The following is a 24,180-nucleotide window of genomic DNA, read 5'->3' on the forward strand; positions in this document are numbered from 1 at the left end:
TTTGACATGCCTTCACACATATTTGCTGTTTTGACCCCCACCCACTGGCAGCGAGACATACCGCTTAGTGTCATCGCAATTGTTTCTCTGACACTTCCAAATGTCAACGCCATCTATTTTCCACATCATGTCTCATGTGAACGAAAGGCAAAGGCATTCAGTGTTCCATCATCAGGTGTTCACAAACCAGCAGGCCATGCCAGTTTGTCAGGAGACATTCAAACCACATGAGAGGATTTATTCACTTGTCATCAAAATTATAAGACCAGTTGAAAAATGTGAAAAAATTAACATTTTGTATTTTTAGATCTTAAGCTTCTAAGTCGAGGTTCAAAATGCATAAAGAAGAAATGAAAGTGAGACAAAACATCTGTGGAGGAAGCAACCGTTAAACTGAAATAGTCTGCTGAAGTTTAAAGCTTTCTAGATCTTCCAGAATCTGCACCTATACCTCTGTATTTGTTTGGATTTTGTGCTTCCCGCAAAAACAGTCTGTATTAATTTATTCCACACACGGTTCGCCTCCAGGCACGCCCACTCTGCTTTGGTTGGTCTCACTCGTATGTGCTCACGAGGACTTCCGGATAGCTGCCGCACCCAACTTTATAGGAGTTTATAAACAGTATAGGAGTTGATAATAAATGGCGATTTATCTTTTTTTAAAGGTCAACTTTTCACATACAACCATATGTGTTGCATCCCAAATCCGATCCAGAAATAGAGACTAGACAGTCTAAAGTTTCTCAGGACATCGCTCAATAGTAAGTAGCTTTAGCATTTTAGCATTAGGTTTTACACAACATTGGTAACGTCTAATGTGGTCATTACACATTTTTTGTTGGTAGACGCACTGATTTCGTTGGGAAATGGCTATTAACAATCCCACTCCGTGTATGCGCACTCTATAATGCTACTCGGACAACTGCTTTTGTTTGATTACTTACACAATATAAACACAGTAGGACACTGATACTACTTTCTCTTCTAACTCTTGGACACGACCAAGTAACGTTGGAAAGGCGGCAGTCGTCAGCAACAGTTTGTCGGCTAGTCCAGCTGCAAAAGTGTCCAGTGTGAAATGCCTTTTTTTTCTTTTGCTGGGAGGGAATCAGGAACTCCAACCACTTCTGCCTGATGTTTGCCTCATTATGAATTGTAAACAAATTTAGCTTCCTGGGAGACATTGCTTACAACATAAACACAGAAGCACAGCTTGGGGAAAGGCGGGCGGCCTACAGTCATATAAGGTGGCCCGGTACTCTGTGACATCACAAACTGCCAGTGTTAAAACGCCCTCTTAAACCGAGCGTTTTGAGCCATCCCAAACTTCTTTCAAGGCTCACTTCCAAATGTTTAAAACCTCATTATCTGAAACTTTGGTATCATTTAACACGAGAATACAACATTCGAACTACATTTATCGGTCACAAAAGTACAAAAAGCACAAAAGGACCCCTTTTAAATATACATATAGTAGGTGTGCTTACTATGTTTGTCATTTAAACTTAAACACTTAAACAAACTTAACAAATCAACAATAGGGTGTGTACTACTTCACTCAAGAATGGTTATAATTACATTGAAAACCAGACTATTACGTGCTCAGCTTGCATACCCTTCAACAAGGTCGGCCCAGAGTTTCCACTCAATTAACCTCCCCTAACCCTCGTAAAGTTACTGCTGGCATGATGTCACACTGAGCCTCATGTTAAACTTTCAAACACAAAATAGTAATTTCTCAACCTGACGCAAATAATGTTTGAACGACCTACGTTGCTTGTCTTTGTCTTATTCGAATATTGCTGCCATGGAGGCCAATATCTGATCAACCTCCATGGGCAATATTAAGGGTTCATTCATTCATTTTCTACCGCTTTTCCTCATACATAAAAATACAAAATGTTAATTTTTTCATATTTTTCATACAAAGGAAAGTGTTTCAAAGAAAGAGGGGGAAGCAGGACAAAGACAGCAAAACGTACCACTTCCACACAGAATGAGGAATCTCAGAAATACCAGTGTCAAAGGTAATGTAAACATTCATTTTCTACCGCATATCCTCACGATGGTCACGGGGGTGCTGGAGCCTATCCCAGATGTCTTCGTGCAAGAAGCGGCGTACACCCTAGACTGGTCGCCAGCCAATCACAGGGCACATATAAACAAACAACCATTCACACTCACATTCATACCTATGGACAATTTGGAGTCGCTAATTAACCTAGCATGTTTTTGGTCATATATCTTGTTTCATATTATCTGCATGCTGTATTTGTATATAACTCTGGGAAAAAACTGTCGATTTTTGTTAATACTTGGGTTGTTTATATTGTTTATTTTTCTATATTGTGTATTTTGTACTGCTTAACTGATTCTATACTCTTGCTGCTGTGCAATGCAAATTTCCCCACTGAGGGACGAATAAAGGCATATATTATCTTATCTTCAACAAAGAACAAAGAACACGACGGCATTAAGAAAAAAAACACAGTATGATGTTATATTGAGGACTACACTCCTCAGAGAGCCATCTTCCAGTGTCCAATGTCTGTGCTCAGCCTTTTGCTTTCATTGGCCAGTCTGATGTATGGCTTTCCCTTGGCATTTCTTACTCTTTTACTGCTACATACATGGCAGTACGGTAGAATTGTAGAGAAATGGATTTCATCAAGGCTTTGCTACGTGCCTGTACTCTCAAGCTTTCAAACCATTTCATAGTTAAGAGAAGGAGGCGACGATAGGATTGGATTGCGCCCACAAAGTGTGTGCTGCATTCAGGTGTGTGATAGGAAACCTGTCGAGGCAGAACTTATGTCTGTGTCAGGAACAAAAAAAGGTGTCACTTGTGTGACAGTAACACACTCTTGTGATTATTTGGCCACATTCCACAAACACGGGGAGAATTGTCAACTCAAATAAAGTTTATTCAGACGATAATGCAATAAACATGTTATATTTTTATTTTAATTAAGCTAGTGGTTAGCGTGCAGACCTCACAGCTAGGAGACCAGGGTTCAATTCCACACTCGGCCATCTCTGTGTGGAGTTTGTATGTTCTCCCTGTGCATGCGTGGGTGTCTTCGGGCGAGAGGCGGGGTACACCCTGGACCGGTCGCCAGCCAATTACAGGGCACATATAGACAAACAACCATTCACACTCACATTCATACCTATGGACAATTTGGAGTCGCCAATTAACCTAGCATGTTTTTGGAATGTGGGAGGAAACCGGAGTATCCGGAGAAAACCCACGCGTCCACGGGGAGAACATGCAAACTCCACACAGAGATGGCCGAGGGTGGGATTGAACTCTGGTCTCCTAACTGTGAGGTCTGCACACTAACCACTAGACCGCCATGCAGACCTCCCAACTTCACAAAGCTTCTTAAAAATAATTAAAGAATAATTAAAAAATCTCAAGAATCACTTACACAGATACACAGTACACATATATAGCTGAATAATAAACAATACATTAATTCATGTCAATTTCAGACTTAAAATAATGTACAGATTAGCCCTGGCCATTTCCTGTTAAACCCACCTCTGGTTTATGCCCCGCCCACTGCGAGTATGGATACAGATAACTTTGAGGAGTAAACATATCTAGATACAGATAGTGGTGTACTCGCTCATACCTATTATTTACCACATCACTGTATTTGGTCCACTGTTGAATGTATCCCACACTGTAGCTCCACAGAGTACACAGCACTAACCTATCAAAAGGAAGCCGGATTCCCCAATGTTTGATGTTGTCCTTTTGGTGTCCTTTGCTGTTAAAAATATCATAGGCTGGTAAAGTACAGGCTATGTAGTTCACATGGCCTTTAAAGTTTTGTGTAGACCTGACCAATATGACCAATATATCTCTCCTGGTGGGATTGCACATGTTTAGTTTGCAGAGGTCCCTGTGAAACCATTAGTAGTAGTATGGAAAATCAGATGTGTTTGCTGACACCACTGGCTTGAATACCGTATATACCTAATGATGATGTTGAATGACATTCATACCTATGGACAATTTGGAGTCGCCAATTAACTTAGCATGTTTTTGGAATGTGAGAGGAAACCGGAGTACCCGGAGAAAACCCACACATGCACGGCGAGAACATGCAAACTCTACACAGAGATGGCCGAGGGTGGAATCGAACTCTGTTCTCCTAGCTGTGTGGCTTGCGATCAGAACAACAAGGTGTTATTTCATCATGAAGTGCATGAAGCGAGTGCAAGACTGATTATCCCCAAAGAGTTGCCAATGTGTATTCAACATGGAGGCAACTTGGTTGGGCTGCACAGAGATAGCCGAGGGTGTAATCAAACTTGGGTTTCCTAGCTGTGAGCCCTGCACGCTAAACACTTTACACCATGCAGCCAGTAATGTTACATTGATGAGATATTACCTTAAGATTACATTACCTTAACACAAAAGTTCTCCTCCCATTCCAGGGCTCTACGTTAAAAACAAAAATGACTTGCCCATGGGGAATCCTTAAGGTGAGAACTACTTGCCCGAACTTGCCCCATGTAAAATGAAAAGTGCCATAATGATATCATATATCAATATATGCTGATAATTCATCAGATAATAGTACTGATGCATTGTATTTGGAGGAATGTCTGAAAATTTGTGGAGATGTATTTAACATGTACATCTCCACAAATTTTCAGACATGCTACCTTACACATGGTAGTCGTAGTAATCAGTGATATTTATAAGTTGTGCACCACAATTAAACATTATTGAATAGACACATTTGTGTACTAGTAAAGTGTTTTTAATCCAGAAAAAAATGCTCAATGGTCAAACAATAATTTGTGAAGCAAAGGTGAGAAAAATCCACAGAGAAATTGAACCGCTAGATTTTGCAGCTTGTGCAAAATCAGCACTTGGTATTGGATCTAATGGGCGGTGTTTCATTGTGACCACTTCAAATTGTCACAGCAATGTGATTCACTCACCTTTGCCATCATTAGATTTTCTGCCGCTAATAAAATACTTGTTTAGGAGGCACTGTTTCATCACTTTTTGGTGTTTTCCTTCAGAAGTTGTTGAAGAATTAGACGATGTTGGCAGGGACGCCATGATAGATGTTTTCCTAGTAAAACGATCGCTGATTGGTTGATCGCGAACAAGAACGGGTGTGGGTAAAACGCGGATTGTGGATTACGGACCGCGGTCTAAATAAACGATTCTGATTGGTCCATTTCAAGATTTGCAAGGATTGGTTTGCAAATTACCACCGGAATTACGCAGTCCGTGTTTTACCAACACCCAACAAGAACCGCTTTAAAAAAAACTCTTGGCAGTACGGCATGCTAAAGTGCACTTGCCCGACGGGAATATTAATGATTGGATTTACTTGCCCGAATTTTGTTTTAACTTGCCCCGGGCCATCGGTACATCGTTATTGTCGAGCCCTGCATTCCATGTGGAAGTGGTGCGTTTTTGGCTTAACTTATGTCTCTGCAGTGATCTCGTTGCCTGTGCATTGGTATTACGCAATGTGGTTTATAAGACAATAGGTGACTACGGGATGTTTCATGCATGTCTACAGAGTTTTACTAATGTTAAAAAAAACAGGTTTGAGCAGTCATTATGTTTTTTTTATGTTTTTTTCCTTCTTTCAGCATATTAACATTGGGGAAACTGAAACATCTGACAAGCTTAATTTCAGTCCTTCCTTTTTGACATGGTAATTAGCCCTGTTAGTATTTTCAGTAGACCGAATAGCAGCAGATGATCATTGAAGATCATTGAAACAGGAAGAGGAACAAGACTTGAGTCGGACTACTGACCAAAGACTTGAAACTTAACTTGGACTTGCAAAAACCATACCGAAGTTGCAATAAGCAGATTTAATAAAAAGCTTTCTGCACTATCCACACTGACTCATTGTCCTTCAAGCAACTTGACTCATTTGTCAAGCTCTTACTGCCCCCCCTCAAATTACCTCAAAAATTGAAAAGCAGCTGAAAAGATTAACTCCTGTGTGTGTTGTGCTATTTCTTTCATATTTTGTGTTCTTTGTTCTGCCACCACAGAAGGCGACGCAAAGAAGAACTGTAATGATGACCACAAAAAGAACAGGAACATTTTTAGTTGTAAGTAACATTACACAACATCATGTTTACACTTTATTTAAATAATCTTATTTAATCCTACCCCTTCTCCGAGTCTTAGCAGTTCACTTCCTGTCTTCAACATGTTACCATTTCCCAATGGGGAAATAAGACGATAATAATGTGTAATAGTAAAGACAATAAATCTAGTTTATGGATTGTGTATTCGGTAATGAAAGGAATAAATAGCAGTGGGTCCAGACCAGGTTTGTCATTTATCACGGTTCATTGGTTGTAGAGCCAACTGTGATGAATGAATATCAATAATTTCTTAGTTAGAGCATAGAAAACCTGTTTAGGACTTTCCAGGTGGGGGTTTTAACGTTATTAAAGCCCTGTGGACATTAAATAACACCCTATAGTCACTTTTATTCTTTGTTTACTTCACGTTGCGCAGGTTATCGGATCACTGCGGGGACAAAGATGGCTACCGCTGGCTTAGGAAGCAATACGGTGCACAAAATTACAGTAGTTAATGTGGAACGAACCTACCTAACCCTAGCCACTGCTCATTAGTTCTTCATTAATCTACTTTTTCATTAGTACCTCAGTAACTACTGTATTTTGGTGTACCAAATTGTAAAGTGAGACCTCCAATTTACTTTTAAACTTAAGAAAGTGTTTCAAAGGGAGTGAAAAGAAGAAGAAGAGAAGGAGGAAAAAAAAAGCCAAAAACCACTTCCACATGGATTGGGAGGATAACATCCGAACCGACATGGCATGGCATGACCCAATCGCTGGTCTCCATGTAGTGTAAAAGGTAATGTAATCTTCTAAAATTACTGATGCCTAGTGACCAGAATACTACAGAATATTACAATACCTTTTGACTAATAATAGGTTAAAGTCAACCACAAAACAACTATCATTTTGTATTAATATTTTTATATGTGTTAAAGTGAGGGAATATGAGGGTATATGAACCACAATATAGGGAGATATGACTTTTTTCTTCAAAATGATTGTCTATTTGTGCATATATTCATTATCGTTTGTTTGTGTTGTTAGGTCACATGTTTGTGCATGCGTTTGTGCAGGCGAATGCGTTCAAATTTCCCCTCAATAATCCATAATCCATAGTCCATAATCTCTTCAATACTAGAAGACTCAGTAGCGTTTCACTTCCTGGTTGCTGTGCAATGTGTATTAGTATTGCAGGCAGAGTTCTTATAAAAGGAACTTCTACCAACTTGCTGTTGTTTTTCAAACTTAAAATTCCACCAAAAATGCTGTTTTATTGTGGAGTTGCGTCATCACCTCTTTTTGACTCTAGTACAAAAATACGCCTTTGGAATTATGGACAAAATGGGATTAATGGTGATGAAACATTGAAATTGATTGACAGCCCTAATATATACGTATATATATATATAGATATGTGTGTGTGTTATTATTATTATTGTGTATTATCACTCTTATGGCATGTCCACCTACAGGAGGTCTGTGTGTTTAAGCTTAATATTTATTTGTTAAGCAAATTCATAACGACATGACCTGTTTTTTCCCAACCAAGTCCTGCTGCATATTGCTTGTTACGTTCTCCATCCTTTGTGCCTTGCTGCATCAATCACCCCTGTGAACTAAATGTCCTAACCATCCACACATCTCAGGTATCTTTCACCATACATATCCTGAAGGCAAATTTGTGAAATCTGACCTTTGGCAGCTAAATAAATATGGACTGAATCTGCTTAAACGTTGCCATTAACAAGCATTTATGAGTCACTTCCTGTCAGGATGAAGCACTGCAACCTGGTTAACATTCTCTTTGCATCTGTGAAGGTGTCACCCTAATTCCATGTTTTAATGTACGTGGGATGATTTGTCATATGACATGACAATCTTGGGCAAAATATTGCACACAAGCTAGATAATGTTAATTCTTGAGCATTATGCAATTTAATAAAATGTGATTCCAGGGCAATTAGACATCAATCTGTGTGAGTGAGTGAGTGATGGAGGGAGGGAGGGTGCTTTTGTGCATTCGTGTGTGTGCATGTGTGAGTAAGTGTTGTGCATATTTATCTGAGCCCACAGCACAAACAGGCTTAAATATTGGGTCAGATGAAATGGCAAATTGGCACTAAATTTATCTGAAATGAAATGAAAAGTAGACTGCACGGTGGACGAGTGGTTAGCGTGCAAACCCGAGTTCAATCCCACCCTCGGCCATCTCTGTGTGGAGTTTGCATGTTCTCCCCGTGCATGCGTGGGTTTTTGTCCGGGTACTCCGGTTTCCTCGGTTCCTGATCCTATTCATCCTGGTCACTCCCAATGAGAACCTCAGCATCCTACCTGGCAGCTCTAAAGGCAGCATCCTTCTACCAATCTATTCACTATCTCTCCTCTGGATATGTCCCAACCATCTCAGTCTGGCCGGTAACTGACTTCATCTCCAAGGCCTGTAATGTCCCTCTGATGTACTTGTTCCTGATCCTATCCATCCTAGTCACTCCCAATGAGAACCTCAGCATCCTACCTGGCAGCTCTAAACGCAGCATCCTTCTACCAATATATTCACTCGTATCTCTCCTCTGGACATGTCCAAACTATCTCAGTCTGGCCTCTCTGACTTCATCTCCAAGGCCTCTAACATGTAGTCATTCCTGATCCTATTCATCCTGGTCACTCCCAATGAGAACCTCAGCATCCTACCTGGCAGCTCTAAAGGCAGCATCCTTCTACCAATCTATTCACTATCTCTCCTCTGGACATGTCCCAACCATCTCAGTCTGGCCGATAACTGACTTTATCTCCAAGGCCTCTAACATGTAATGTCCCTCTCATGTACTTGTTCCTGATCCTATCCATCCTGGTCACTCCCAATGAGAACCTCAGCATCCTCATCTCTGCTACCTCCAGTTCTGCTTCCTGTCTTTTCCTCAGTGGCACTGTCTCTAGAACAAACAACATGACTGGTTGGTCTCACCACAGTTTTGTTTACCTTTCCTTTCATTTTAGCTGAAATGAATTTAGCTTCTAATACACATCACCTGGTTTCTAATAATTCATAGTTCACAAATTTTAACAAGGCAATCCCCTGAGGGAGCTTTCTAGTACTCCTTCTAGGGCAGTGGTTACCAAACTTATTACAGTCACGTACCCCTTCAGGCATTCCACTCCTGCACACTTTAATAAATACCTTATTGTCTTAATTAACTTGAAATATTGAACATGATTCATGACTTGAAGATGACTTGAGTTTGTTAGTTTCTATACATTCAAGGATCAATAGTGGCTTTCATCTTAAAGCAATCACGCATTGCCGTAACGTAGGGAAAGAACATGGGTACACATACATCATCCGCATGCAATATTCATACCCATGTAGCGTATATATAAGGCACATACATTATGCATCATCTCAGGTACCACCGGCGCTGTTGATAGCGAGTCAAATGTCCCCACAGGCATGTCTCTAAGCACACACTTACGCATCGTTGATTGATGGTGTTTCTGCGGTTAGTAGCTGTTATTTGCTGGCATGTTCTTTTTTCGTAGACATGTATGAAGTATGTTACATTTCACCTCAGGTCAAAGACATCAGTCACTGAATGTGAATGTATTTGGAGCATTATGTATCTGTACCCTTATGGAAAAAAAAATTTTGCGGTATATTGGCAAATATATAATGCAATGTATTAGGAAATATATTTCCATGGGATCTTATGTTAATATTTTCCAATATATTGCAATATATGCATAGATCATATATGTGTATATATTGATACATATGAAAAATATCTTGCGATCAAGACCAAAAAAGGACTATATTTTTACATATATAAAATTGCATATAATTTGGGATATATAAACTCATATATTATATATTTGGATTTAATATATTTCAATATATTGAAAGTGGCAATCATTTGTATATTCTGCAATATATTGCCATATATTACATGAATATATAATATATTGTATAATATATGTACAAAAATATATTATTCCATGTATTTATAATATATAATGTATTGGAAAATATAATGGAAAAATAATATATTATAATATAATACAATATATTTAAAGTAATATATTGATAAATATATTTTCTTTTCGTAAGGGTATGTAAAACACCTACATGTGATTTTTGGGGAAAAAAAACATCCTTTTTGAGCAGACATGAAATAGTTAACGGCCATTATGACAACTGTTACTGAAAGCTATTTCAGTGCCACAACCACACGACCCTTAGGTCACTTCTGTTCACTTGGAGGTGATTTTGTGAATACAAATATCCAATCTAATCCTGATTGTGTGTTTTCTGTCTCTGGTCTCGGTGTTGACTGCAGTCTGGAGAGATAAGATGACTGGCCGTGATAGAGATATGGGCGGATAGCAGCAGATGTGTTAGAGGTGGCTTAATAACCACAAACGCTTTCGCACATGCACACTCCAGATACCGAGCCAGATATCATCTCATAAATTTTCACAATACAAACTGCCATTATGGAATATTTTATGGATCTATCTTTCGTGTTCATTGCTACCCCAGAGTAGTCATACTACAAAAACAAGTGCGGAAAAAAAAAATTAAATGAGAAAGTCAAAATTATTAGATAAAAAGTCTAAATTATTAGATAAAAAGTCTAAATTATTAGATAAAAAGTCAAAATAATGACTTAAAAGGTAAAATGATGGGATAAAAAGTCAAAATTATTAGATAAAAAGTCAAAATAATGACTTAAAAGGTAAAATGATGGGATAAAAAGTCAAAATTATTAGATAAAAAGTCATTATTATGAGATAAAAAGTCAAAATAATGAGTTAAAAGGTAAAGTTACAAGATAAAAAGTCATAATTATGAGATAAAAACTCAAAATAATTAGATTGCTTATGTTATCCCAATGGTAAGAGAAAAAAATCAAAATTTTGAGATAAGGAAAATCAAAATTAGGAGATAAAAAGTCATAATTATGAGATAAAATTCTAAATTATGAGATAAAAAGTCAAAATTATTAGATAGAAAGTCAAAATAATGAGTTAAAAGGTAAAATTATGAGATAAAGTCATAATTATGAGATAAAAACTCAAAATAATTAGCTAAAAAAATCAAAGTTATGAGATAAGGAGCCATAATTATGATATAAAAAGTCAAAATAATGAAATAAAAAGTCAAAATAATTTGATGAAAATCTAAATTATGTGATGATAAAGTCTAAATTATTACACTCCTTTTTTGAGCAATACTTATGGAATTTATTTGGTTATTAGTAGTGCACATGGCAAATTCTATTCTGTTTGGATCATATTTATTTATGTCAGGGATGTCCGATATTGGCTTTTTTGGCGATATTCAATATTCTGATATTGTCTGACTCTCAATTTCCGATCCTGATATCACCCGATACAAATATGTGTAATATCATATACTCTATCCATCAATCTGTTTTATTTTTTTGATAGTATGTAACCAATTAAAGATGGGACCAAAATACTCTTTGTAGACTATTTATTGTTACACATGATTTAATGATAAAAAAATAAGTCACTGTACTTTACAAGCACATTAGAGAGACCAAGAGAGAACCAAGCAACAAAAAAAAAACAAGAAACAAAGAACCCCAAATTTCTAAAATATATGATTATACACTGAAAGCACGGTACAACAAAGCAGCTTTCCAGGGCTGGATTATCACACATATTAAACTACCTTTTGTTGTAAATATCATCTCTACTGACATTGGCATTCACACCATGAAAATAACACTTCAAACTCCAAAAAGTACGAATAAAACAGTATATATTCCACTCACTGTAAAACATTCATATACCATGCACTGACCGCAGTCATTTCATTACAAATCTGATGTCAAAAATGTCAATATTTCATATTAGAAACATTTTCCCCAACTTTCCTTCAAAATACTTCATTTTAAAGGTAAGTAATTTGACACAAAAGTCCAAGACCCAATCAAAACCTTCAAAGTAGTCACCAACTGTCAAAAAGTACATTTGTGCAATACAATAACTGCATGCCAAACATCAGTCCACAGAAAACAAAATAGCAGCGAGACAAAGTTACAATCAAAAGTCAGTATTTAGCAGTTTTACTTCATTTAACACGAGTATTAACACGTCATTGCTGTACAAAACGTATATTTATATTTCACGTATATTTCCTTATATCAGTCATGTGACTCTCACTGGTGTTATAGCACAATATCAACAAGAACGGGCAAAAAAATAACAATTACAGTACATTTTTTTACTTCACTTGCAGTACTAAAATACTGCTTAAATTGTTTTGACACATTTCTGCTCCTGTGAATTTGATGTCACAACTTCATAAGGATTACTTAACTGCACTCAAAACGTTTTTAAAATTATTATACTGACTAATAAGCATCATGCAACGAACATACCAATAATTTAAGATCATTCAGATATAACACACCATTTTATGTAGTTTTTGGATTGCTCAGGTGTTTGCAATGCAAAGTTTCAAAATTGGCACTGGGTACCACCCGACTGGGCCAGGCTTTCCCAACGATCCCAACATCCGCATCCCAACAACACCTCGGAGGATGATTTAGTCAGCATTCAGCATCATTGATTTGGTTTTAAACAGGATGAAAACCCAACAGGGATGCATTGACTACTTTACTAAAAGTAATTTATAGCACACTGTGATCATATCCCCCAAGGGTCCCCAGTCACACAGAACATGGAGATCTGCCTTCAGCATCTGCCTTCAGCATCTGCCTCGTAAATGCAATTGTTGATTCAAGTAAAACAGACATTAAATGTCCTGCTGTTGCTATTTCGGTATTGTTGCCAACTACGTCCATATTATCACACCATGTGCGGTAATCTTTGACAGAAACCAATAAAATGCACAACAAATAAATCAAAAACTTGTGCTCCAATTTAAGTCCAACATTTGTGGATGATAAAAAAAAAGCTTGTCAAAGTGCATTATTCAAAAAGGATTGGATTATTTCCACATCAGTAATCAATTCATTCACAAAGTTGATGCGGAAACAGAAAAGAACTGTGTTAAAGTTTTTTGGCTTTAGTTGACAAAAAAATAAATTCCAGGCTAACTGGTTAGCTCACTAGCTCGTTAGCTTGTTAACTCGTTAGCTGGCTAGCTTATTAGCTCTCTAGCTTGTTAGCTCGCTAGTTTGTTATTCAAAAAGGATTGGATTATTTCCAAATGTAATGAATTCAATCACAAAGTCGATGCAGAATCAGAAAAGAACTGTGTTCAACTTTTTTGGCTTTAGTTGACAAAAAAAAATCCAGGCTAACTGGTTAGCTCGCTAGCTTGTTAACTGGTTAGCTCGCTAGCTTATTAGCTCGTTAGCTTGCTAGCGTATTAGCTCGCTAGCTTGTTATTCAAAAAGGATTGGATTATTTCCAGATGTAATCAATTCATTCACAAAGTCGATGTAGAAACAGAAAAGAACTGTGTTAAAGTTTTTTGGCTTTAGTTGACAAAAAAAATTAATTCCAGGCTAACTGGTTAGCTCGCTAACTTATTAGCTCGCTAGCTTGTTATTCAAAAAGGATTGGATTATTTCCAGATGTAATGAATTCATTCACAAAGTCGATGCGGAAACAGAAAAGAACTGTGTTAAAGTTTTTTGGCTTTAGTTGACAAAAAATAATAAATTCCAGGCTAACTGGTTAGCTTGTTAGCTCGCTAGCTTGTTAGCTCGCTAGTTTGTTATTCAAAAAGGATTGGATTATTTCCAGATGTAATCAATTCATTCACAAAGTCGTTGCGGAAACAGAAAAGAACTGTGTTCAAGTTTTTTGGCTTTAGTTGACAAAAAAATAAATTCCAGGCTAACTGGTTAGCTCGCTAGCTTGTTAGCTTGTTAGCTCACTAGCTCATTAGCTTGCTAGCTTGTTAGCTCACTAGCTAGCGGCCGTCTGGAGTCCCTACAGCGTAAGAGCTGAGCAATGTGTTGTAAACAAAAAGTAACAGGAGTGTAGAGGTGATTATATTAGTGATATTTCATGTCTACATGGCTCTAATAATGTTGAAAAACACATTTAGAACGTCATAAACGGGTTTTCTATGCTGTAACTATAAAAAATAGTAAATGTACTAGCATATTGCGGAAATTCATTTATCGCTGTCGGGTCTGGATACTATTCGTAAGGTTTTAATAGGTTTTCTATGCTCTAACTAGAAAAATATTCAGTTTATAAATAAGGAATCCTACTTGGTGGAAATTTACTTATCACGGTCACATCTGGAACCAATTAAATGTGCTAAACAAGCGATAACTTTACTGTAATTCTTTCAAATCTACAGAAATTATGCTGAACAGATCAGCGCATTGATGGAAAAAGCTTTCTCAAACTCTTATGTCATTATGTTCTAAGATTTAAGTAAAAACAATAATGTGTGAGAAAAACATTGTTTTAGCGCTATAGGAATCTGTTCTAAAATGTACTGCTTTCATTTTCAATTTCCCTATAATAAAAATAAGTATTAGTAGATCATACACCTTATTTTATTGTTTTCCAAATTCCTAAAAAATCATTACGTACAGTTATTTATGTATTGTATGTGCTATACCTGGGTCGGGAAAAGGATCGGTGTCATCTGTGGAAGGAGAACCATCCGCCTTCATATCATTCAGTAGAGATGTGTCAACCGAACTCACATCTAAGCTACCAGCATAAGCAACCGATCTGCTAAAATCGTCTCCTTTGTTGCCATTTAAAATCTTCATCTCTTGATGACCGTTACCATTTTGTTTACATCTTGAGTTAACATCTGTTGTAGTCTTTGGAATGGCTCTTTGGACTTCTTCACTGGTTCCACAGATATTAGACAGCGAGGTACGTGGGTCACGGACTATGCTGAAGCCTGCCGGAATTGCTGACAATGTCCTCTGAGTTCCTTCTGGCTGCTTGCAGTGGTACAACCCACGAAATGCTGAGCGGAACTTCTGAGACATGGCGTTGTATATCACCGGGTTGATTGCACTGTTGGCGTAAATGCACGTCCGACAAAACAACAAAAACCAGGCATCGAGATAAGGTGTAGACACGAAAGAGTTGATTAAAACCAATGATCGGTATGGCATCCACAGCAGAGCGAATAGGATCACCACTACTGCTAGCATCTTCGTCACCTGGAAGAAGAAAACGGAAGCCATTAGTACTTTGATTCAGCTTCTAAAACTAAGTTCTGTTGTCTGTGAACGCAGCTTGTGTGATTGGTGTTAAAGGGGCCCTATTATGCTAATTTTCAGTCCTTTGTATTGAGTTGTGGACTCCTGTACAGCAGCGACAAACAGCTTTCTAGATCATCTAGGATCTGCACCTATTCCAGCCGTATTTCCTTGGATTTCCAAAACGATCTGTTTTAATTTATTCCACCCACGCCTCCGAGTACGCTGGTCACACTCCCAAGACGAAACAGTACCGCAGACCGGGGAGGAGGGCAGGCCTTCAACTTGTACCCAGGAACGCCCATACAAGGAAGTCCAAGTGTTAGAAAAACCTACGGGTATTCCGAGCCATCCAAAACTTCTTTCAGGGCTCACTTCCAAATGCGCAAAACTCATAATCTGAAACTTGGGCATTGTGTAACGCAATAATGTTACATTCTAATAACATTTATAGATCAGAAAAGTGGAAAAAACATAACAGGTCCTCTTTATGGTCAGAATAAAGTTAAACCGAAAGCATCAGACTCTGTGCCGAGCACCACAGTTCATTTTTGGGAACGGTAACGATAATTATTAGAATAGTAACTAATTAGTTTAACTGTTGCTGAAAAACAACAACGCGATTGAGTTGGGTTTTCTGACCTTTTAAAAATCACAGATTAAGATAACTGAAAATCGTTGATTGTAATTGCAAAAGGGGTCCCCTAGACACACAATAGCCCGTTCAATTTCATGTCCGAGGGCTGTGTGTGTGTCTGTGTGTGTAAACATTCGCTCAGCTTGTCTCTCCCCAACCCTGCCACACCACCACAGTGACCATGGTAACAGCTCAGACATGACTGAACCCCTGCAAGCCAAAGGTGGGGGGAAAAAGTCAGTGTGTCAGCCTCCAGTGATTAGTGTTATCAGTCTCTAATAATACTACGCACCTTTAACCTCCTACCTTTCCTTGCCTCAGTGCTCTAGCCATAATTTTCTGTTGTGAGAGCTTTCACACCATCTTTGTTGTGCCATGACTTTGAAACCAAATGCATGGCTTCCTTTTAATGCATCACAAAATGCAAAACCAAGCACAATTTTGTGGTAAGCGAACTTCAGAGTGCATTGTATTCCAAATCCGATGTGGAAGTAGAGACTGGACAGTCCGACTTTTCTCAAGAAGAGAGGTTACTTTATACGTCTCTCGATGCTAAGTGGCTTTAGCATTTTAGTGTTCTCCAGCATCGGTAACGTCTAATGTGGCCACTATTTGTGGAAACGGCTATTAGCAACCCCGCTTCCTGTATTCAAGCATTTTTGCTCCATGACAAAATTTACTTCTTGTTCTTCTGACTCTTCCACACGACATTACGACGAGTAACATTGGAAAGTTTGTCACAGGAATCGGGAACCCCCGTCCGAGCCATTGCTCGTACGTAAACAGAGGAGCAGAGCTTCGGAAAGGGCAGAGAGCTTCGCTGGCTTACAGCAACGCCCATATAAGGGTGTCCGCCCCTCTGTGACATCACAAAGGGGCAGTTTTACCACGCCTTTTGAAACCAAGCGTTTTGAGCCATCCCAAACTTCTTTTAGAACTCACTTCCAAATGCGCAAACCTCATTATCTGATACTTTTTCATCATTTAACATGAGAATACAACATTGTAACTGCATTTGTAGGTCAAAAAAGTGGAGAAAGCATAATAGGTCCCCTTTAAGGCTATAATAATGTGACCCTCTGTGACATCACAAAGGGGCAGTTTTACCATGCCTTTTGAAATGAAGCGTTTTGAGCCATCCCAAACTTTTTTAGAGCTCATGTCCAAATGCGCAAACCCCATTATGAGAATGAGAATACAACATTCTAACTTCATTTGTTGGCCAGAAAAGTAGAAAAAGCACAATAGGTCCCCTTTAAGGCTATAATAATGTGACCCTCTGTGACATCACAAAGGGGCAGTTTTACCACGCCTTTTGAAACCAAGCGTTTTGAGCCATCCCAAACTTCTTTTAGAACTCACTTCCAAATGCGCAAACCTCATTATGAGAATGAGAATACAACATTCTAACTGCATTTTTAGGTAAAAAAAAGTGGAAAAAGCATAATAGGTCCCCTTTAAGGCTATAATAATGTGACCCTCTGTGACATCACAAAGGGACAGTCTTACCACGCCTTTTGAAATCAAGCGTTTTGAGCCATCCCAAACTTCTTTTAGAGCTCACTTCCAAATGCACAAACCTCATTATGAGAGTGAGAATACAACATTCTAACTGCATTTTTAGGTCAAAAAAGTGGAAAAAGTATAATAGGTCCCCTTTAAGGCTATAATAATGTGACCCTCTGTGACATCACAAAGGGGTAGTTTTACCACGCCTTTTGAAACCAAGCGTTTTGAGCCATCCCAAACTTTTTTAGGGCTCATGTCCAAATGCGCAAACCTCATTATGAGAATGAGAATACAACATTATAACTGCATTTTTAGGTCAAAAAAGTGGAAAAAGTATAATAGGTCCCCTTTAAGGCTATAATAATGTGACCCTCTGTGACATCACAAAGGGGCAGTTTTACCATGCCTTTTGAAACCAAGCGTTTTGAGCCATCCCGAACTTCTTTTAGAACTTACTTCCAAATGCACAAATCTCATGATGAGAATGAGAATACAACATTCTAACTGCATTTTTAGGTCAAAAAAGTGGAAAAAGCATAATAGGTCCCCTTTAAGGCTATAATAATGTGATAGCAGACTACTCAAGTACAATAAAAAAAACAATATTATTAATTCAGGAATTGAAGAATGGCTCTGGCCCTGAAACAAAATATGAAATATATTCCGCCTGCTGTGTTATCAAATAGCCACAAGCAGCAATGACCTAATCTATTTTCAAGATGCACTTTAGAAGAACGCATTTGTTGGAAACTGTGAGAGATGAAAAACTGTTAAGAAATTGCTCATCTTTCATCTTTATTCATAAAAGTGCAATTCCTCGGCACACAAGTTTATCAATATTTTAGCAGATTACGCCGGCCTATCAAGAGATGAATGAAAGAGCATGAAGTGTCTGTTGAAGAAGGGGTAAAATCATCAGTAGTATTAAGGATACTTCTTTGTACAAAAGCCAAAATCACATGCAAATGCAAATCTTCTGTTCTTAGATGGAAGCCCTCATTTACAGAAGATTATAATCTTTTAAATCTCAGACCTCGGGCAAAAGCGAGGCCCATGCTGAGATATGGACACAATGACTGAGACTTGCTTGGAAATTTAAGCGCTCAATGCCTGAACCTACTGGATTACTGAATATGATATGATTGGGATTCGAGTCTGCTGGTCACTTCTAGTCATTTGATAAATAAATACATTTCTAATAGTTACAAATTACATAGAACCGACAAAATGTACAAAATTTTTCCCCAACCATTACTACACTACTCAGTTACCAGTTACTCGTTAACAGTCATCTCTCACGTCAAAAAACAGAAAAAGAAATTTTATGCACGCTTGCACCGTAAATGTTGTAATTTCAGCTTCGAAATGTCATAATATGATGACACTTGACAGTTGCTAAGCAGTTGGATGAGAGTGACATTATCTAACAAGTTGTTGCCATTGACAACGCAAGGCCTTTTCCCTTTCAAGCTTCATTTGCTGAATATTTAATAGCAAGGAAGACAGATGGTGACATATTACTAATACTGTGTTGTTCAGTAGTACAATTTGGTAGTATTTTTGTGTCTTAGTCTGTGTTTATATTTTGAACACCGGTATCCTACAACTTAGCTTTTTTTGTTGGCGCGCATGTCAATATATTTGACTGCCTCCTATTGCTTGCACTGTGAGTAATAATCATTTTGTTGATACATTTTTAATTCAGACCATTGAAATATAGAAATAACTTTCCTGGATTTCAAACATAAAGTAACATAGTAAATCTTTAGGATCAGACAGTATACCCAGACATATTCATCAATGTCAGTGGTATTATTAGCAGAGTTGAGGCATGATATTATAATAGCAGCCTGTATAATCAGAGCAATTGTATAGGCAAAAAAGAGTGAATGTTTTGACATAAATGAATACTAGACAGCATCTGCAGACAAACAATGAGACAGATGTTTACACTGCCAGAAATATATGCGATGCTATGCTTCATTGGTAAGACTCATTGGTTGGACTTTGGGTTGTGCTTATTCTTTGGTTCCTGGTCTACGATAGCAAACAGGCGGCAATATGTGAAACTAGGAGAATATACACTTGCAATCTTCAACATATAGTACGGGCGTACCCCAGGGGTCAATGCTGGAACCAAAACTCATTTATTCATTCATTAATTTTTTACCGCTTATCCTCATGAGGGTCGCGGGGGATGCTGGAGCCTATCCCAGCTGTCTTCGGGCGAGAGGCAGGGTACACCCTGGACTGGTCGCCAGCCAATCACAGGACACATATAGACAAACAACCATTCACACTCACATTTATACCTATGGACAATTTGGACAGGTTTTTGGGATGTGGAAGGACACCGGAGTACCCGGAGAAAACCAACACGCATGCACGGAAAGAACATGCAAACTCCACACAGAGATGGCCGAGGGTGGAATTGAACTCGGGTCTCCTGGCTGTGAGGTCTGCGCACTAACCACTCGTCCACCGTGCAGCCCAGTACCTAGTACTAATTACTTTTATAAAGGTAATTTACCCAAAGGTGAATTTGTCATTTATTTACTATACTCAGCCATATTTAACTAGCTGGTACTGACACATTTTCAGAAGAAATGTTTCTAAAAATGTTTGTGACGCACGAACCACTCCACCGCCGTGCAGCCGGGGACCAAAACTGTTCAAGCTATATATAAACAACATTTGTAAAGTCATGAAAGACCCTAAAGCTAGTATTATTAGCAGACAATGGTTTGTTAAAAACAGAGTAACCCTGAACCTAATTAAAACTAAAATAATTGTATTTGGTAATTGCAAAAATGATACATATGCGCAAATAGAAATTGACGGTGAGGACATTGACAGGGGGCATGAAAAAAAACAGAAATCTGTTGAAAACAGACCATTAATTTCTACCACTCTGTCTGAAAACCCACAAGATGACGCTTGCTTGCACTTGCTTTGTATTTGTCTTTCATCCAGCTTTGCTGAGCACAAAATGGAAAAGAGGCACAGACCTGTTTCCTGGAGGAGAGTGCACCCTTTGGACGGCGTGGGCGAGCTCCTGTTTCAACTTCTGTGACTTCTCGGCAGCTTCGACGCAATGTGGTACAGGTGTCTGGTTGGTTTGGCAGAGGTCTGGAGGAACACATGAATATTTTAGTGCACTTATCCAAGAGAAGGAAATACTTGTTGGTCTTGTTTTTTGTTTTGTTTTAATGTACAGCAATGTTTATAGAATAGACTTCTACTATTGATTATACTATGTCATAGTAAACTCATTCTTTCATTCATTTTCTCCCGCTTTTCCTCACGAGGGTCGCGGGGGTGCTGGAGCCTATCCCAGCTGTCTTTGGGCGAGAGGCGGGGTACACCCTGGACTGGTGGCCAGCCAATCACACATATAGACAAACAACCATTCACACTCACATTCATACCTATGGACAATTTGGAGTCGCCAATTAACCTAGCATGTTTTTGGAATGTGGGAGGAAACCGGAGTACCCGGAGAAAACCCACACATGCACGGGGAGAACATGGAAACTCCACACAGAGATGGCCGAGGGTGTGCCGCCCGTCATAGTAAACTAAGAAACATTAAAAAAAATGTACCAATACGATCTACCAATACCAATCTGTCATACTTTTTGACACAGATTAATGCACAGTATATTAACTATTTTCCTTTTCCTTTACACCAAAACTTAGTATCTGACCTCTTGTTTATGGTGTGCAGTAATAATAAATTATTTACGACAACAAAGATACATTAAAGCGCATTCATTCATTCATTTTCTACCGCTTATCCTCATGAGGGTCGTGGGGAGAGGCAGGGTACACCCTGGACTGGTCGCCAGCCAATCACAGGGCACATATAGACAAACAACCATTCACACTCACATTCATACCTATGGACAATTTGGAGTCGCTAATTAACCTAGCATGTTTTTGGAATGTGGGAGGAAACCGGAGTACCCGGAGAAAACCCACGCATGCACGGGGAGAACATGCTAACTCCACACAGAGATGGCCGAGGGTGGGATTGAACTCGTGTCTCCAAGCTGCGAGGTCTGCACGCTAACCACTCGACCACCGTGCAGCCCACAGACGATACAATTTGACGGTTACGCTTGTTGATGGATTGGAAATATGGACCATTATTTGACTCAAAAAAATATATACAGTTAGAAATCATATTTAAAGTGAGTGGCGACTTGTCCCACTTTGTTTGACAGTTCTTGAACAGACAGACATTGATGAAATCTATATAAGTTATGCAAAAAGTCCACTAGTATAGTCCTGAAATGATGAAACTGTAGTTACCCAAGGTAGAGAATCCGTGCTATGAGCCCATACAGCACGATGGCTAGAAGCAACGGGACGACGTAAAAAATGGCAAAGTCGATGAGGTAGATGGGCAGGTAGAGCTCCCGCTTCACCCTGTACCCACACTGAACATGTCCATCCATGCTCACCTGATCACAAATATATTGGAAAAATAACATAGACTTCAAGACACATTTACATTCGTTTTTTTTTTTTTTAAATCATGCTCATTATGATGATTCTCAGAAACAGCACTCTCTTCAAAAGCTTTTAACATCTTCTGATTGTGGAGGCAGCTTTTGTACAAAAAGGGATCTGTTTAACATTGTATGCCTAGTAAAGGTTACCACTATTGATTGGAGCACAGCTAAGTGTGCTCAGAGTGCAGCACATTTTCAAAACATAATGTAACCTTACTCATCTATTATTTTGTTCAAGCCCCTACACTTGTCCTTTGCCCATTTTACATTTCCATTACTACTTAAGGCTTGTTTTTTTTTGTTGTTGTTTCCTTTAGCCAATTAATAACCGCCTTGCAACACTGATACTGAAGTACGTTCTTCTTACCTGGATATCCACAAGGAAAAACCATAATATGCAGTACACACAGGTGAATATCCAAACCCCGGTAATAATCTTCTTAGCCCTGGACACTGTGCACACCGTCTGAGCCTTCATTGGATGGCATATAGCAATGTATCTGCACATTGATGGAAAAAAAGGAATACAGTATTTTTAGACACAATCTCTCACGTCTCATAATTTGTATTACCACCCAATGTCATCCATGCATATAAAATTCTTCATATTTTTGTGAGGTCCCATCTGAATAAACAACCACGAATGATTGAATCATTGTTTAGGTTTTTTAAATGTCTAATTAACAGGTTGTTCCTGTATAGTAGGGATCGATTTTTTTCCATCACCCTTACCCGATAGCCGATTTTGCTTGGGCCGATAATTGTGGCCGATACTGCTTTTGCTCTCCCAATTTACATGAAAAAATGACAATGATAACAAATATTATCACATACTACAGTATTAATTGGCCCTGTACCCTAGAAACCGCCCATGAATGATACGGGAAAATGCCGAAATGATACTGTGTCAAAGCCCAGGGCAGTGATACTGATAAAATATAGAGTTTAACCATGTCCAGTATCAGCCCCCCGTAGCTGTCCACTCAGAGCGCGCTGTTCTGGTATCGTGCCCGTGAAACAACCAATCAGAGAACAGCGCACGAGCGTGAACACACAGCGTTTGTTTTGCTGCCCAAACTTGATTAATGGAACTTTAATTGTCAGACATTGATAAGACTGTTGATAAAATATTATTGTTGAAATATTTTTGCAATTATTGTGTTTACACTGTTTAGATATAATACATGTAATAAACTGAACATTTTCTGGAAACAAAATGGTCTTTTCATTAAATAGTAGGTGATAATAAGCTCATGATTAAATAGTATGTGATAATAAGATCATCACATGGTTTGTCTGGTATCAGGCCCAGTATCATGCCCCCGCATACCAGACAAACCATGTGATAACCTATAATTACCAACCAATATCATCCATGCATATAAAATTGTTCATATTTTTGTGAGGTCCCATCTGAATACACAATCACAAATGATTGAATCATTGTTTAGGTTTTTTTTAATGGCGAATTAACAGGTTGTTCCTGTATAGTAGGGATCGACCGATATGGGTTTTTTTTCTGACAGATATCACCCTTAGCCGATGGCCGAATTTGCTTGGGCCGATATTTGTGGCCGATACTGCTTTTGCTCTCTCAATTTACATGAAAAAAATGACAATGATAACAAATATTACAGGTCTCAAGTTTAAACAAATATTTATTGAAATGTAAACACTGAAAACAGTAGGATTCAGCTTTCTTAAACACACATTTAAACAGTATTATCAATTTTAAAAGGAGTAACTATTCAACCATGTGCAAAATATTTCTGTCGTAATTTTATTTAGCATAAATTTATTATTATAAATTTATTTAGCAGGTGACAATATTTCAACAAAGCCTAACTGTTAGAGGCTAATTAAAAGTTGAAAGCCTTACTCTTGTTATGATGCGGTGGCGGGTGCCGAGACTGCGTGTGTTGCTGGGTTCTCCGGCAACACAAAGCTGCCCGGCGGATGCCTGTCTGTAAACCGAGCGCGGAAAAATATATCGGTGAACCCACATGCGTATCGGCCGATACCGATTCAATTAAAGAACGCAAATATCGGCCAGCCGATGTATCGGTCGATCCTTACTGTATAGATTTGAATTCAAAACTTTGTATATTACCTAATAACATTTGTACTTAACCTGAAGTACCCTTGTGAGTACACATAATTTTCAAAGCCACATGAGAGAATATACTGTATTCATTTCTGTTGCTTGGAGACATAAGCATAATAAGCATAATAATCCAATGCTTGTCATTCATAG

The 24,180-nt window shown here is 38.4% G+C and overlaps 1 protein-coding gene across 2 annotated transcripts in view; it reads right to left on the reverse strand.

The window, feature by feature from the left end:
* Positions 1–24,180, reverse strand: part of trhr2 (thyrotropin releasing hormone receptor 2) — an 89,851-nt gene that overhangs the window by 60,330 nt on the left and 5,341 nt on the right. Inside the window, exons 3-6 of one of the 2 annotated variants that reach the window (XM_058074594.1) lie at positions 22,294–22,426; positions 21,724–21,875; positions 20,418–20,538; positions 11,570–15,224 (exon numbers count right to left, since the gene is read on the reverse strand). In XM_058074594.1, coding sequence (XP_057930577.1) covers positions 14,637–15,224; positions 20,418–20,538; positions 21,724–21,875; positions 22,294–22,426 — 994 coding nt within the window. In that variant the 3' untranslated portion in view covers positions 11,570–14,636. Of the gene's footprint in view, positions 1–11,569; positions 15,225–20,417; positions 20,539–21,723; positions 21,876–22,293; positions 22,427–24,180 lie in introns of those variants that run through there. The other variant, XM_058074595.1, reaches the window with a different exon arrangement.

This window comes from Doryrhamphus excisus, chromosome 6, assembly GCF_030265055.1.
Source record: "Doryrhamphus excisus isolate RoL2022-K1 chromosome 6, RoL_Dexc_1.0, whole genome shotgun sequence".
NCBI lineage: Eukaryota > Metazoa > Chordata > Actinopteri > Syngnathiformes > Syngnathidae > Doryrhamphus > Doryrhamphus excisus.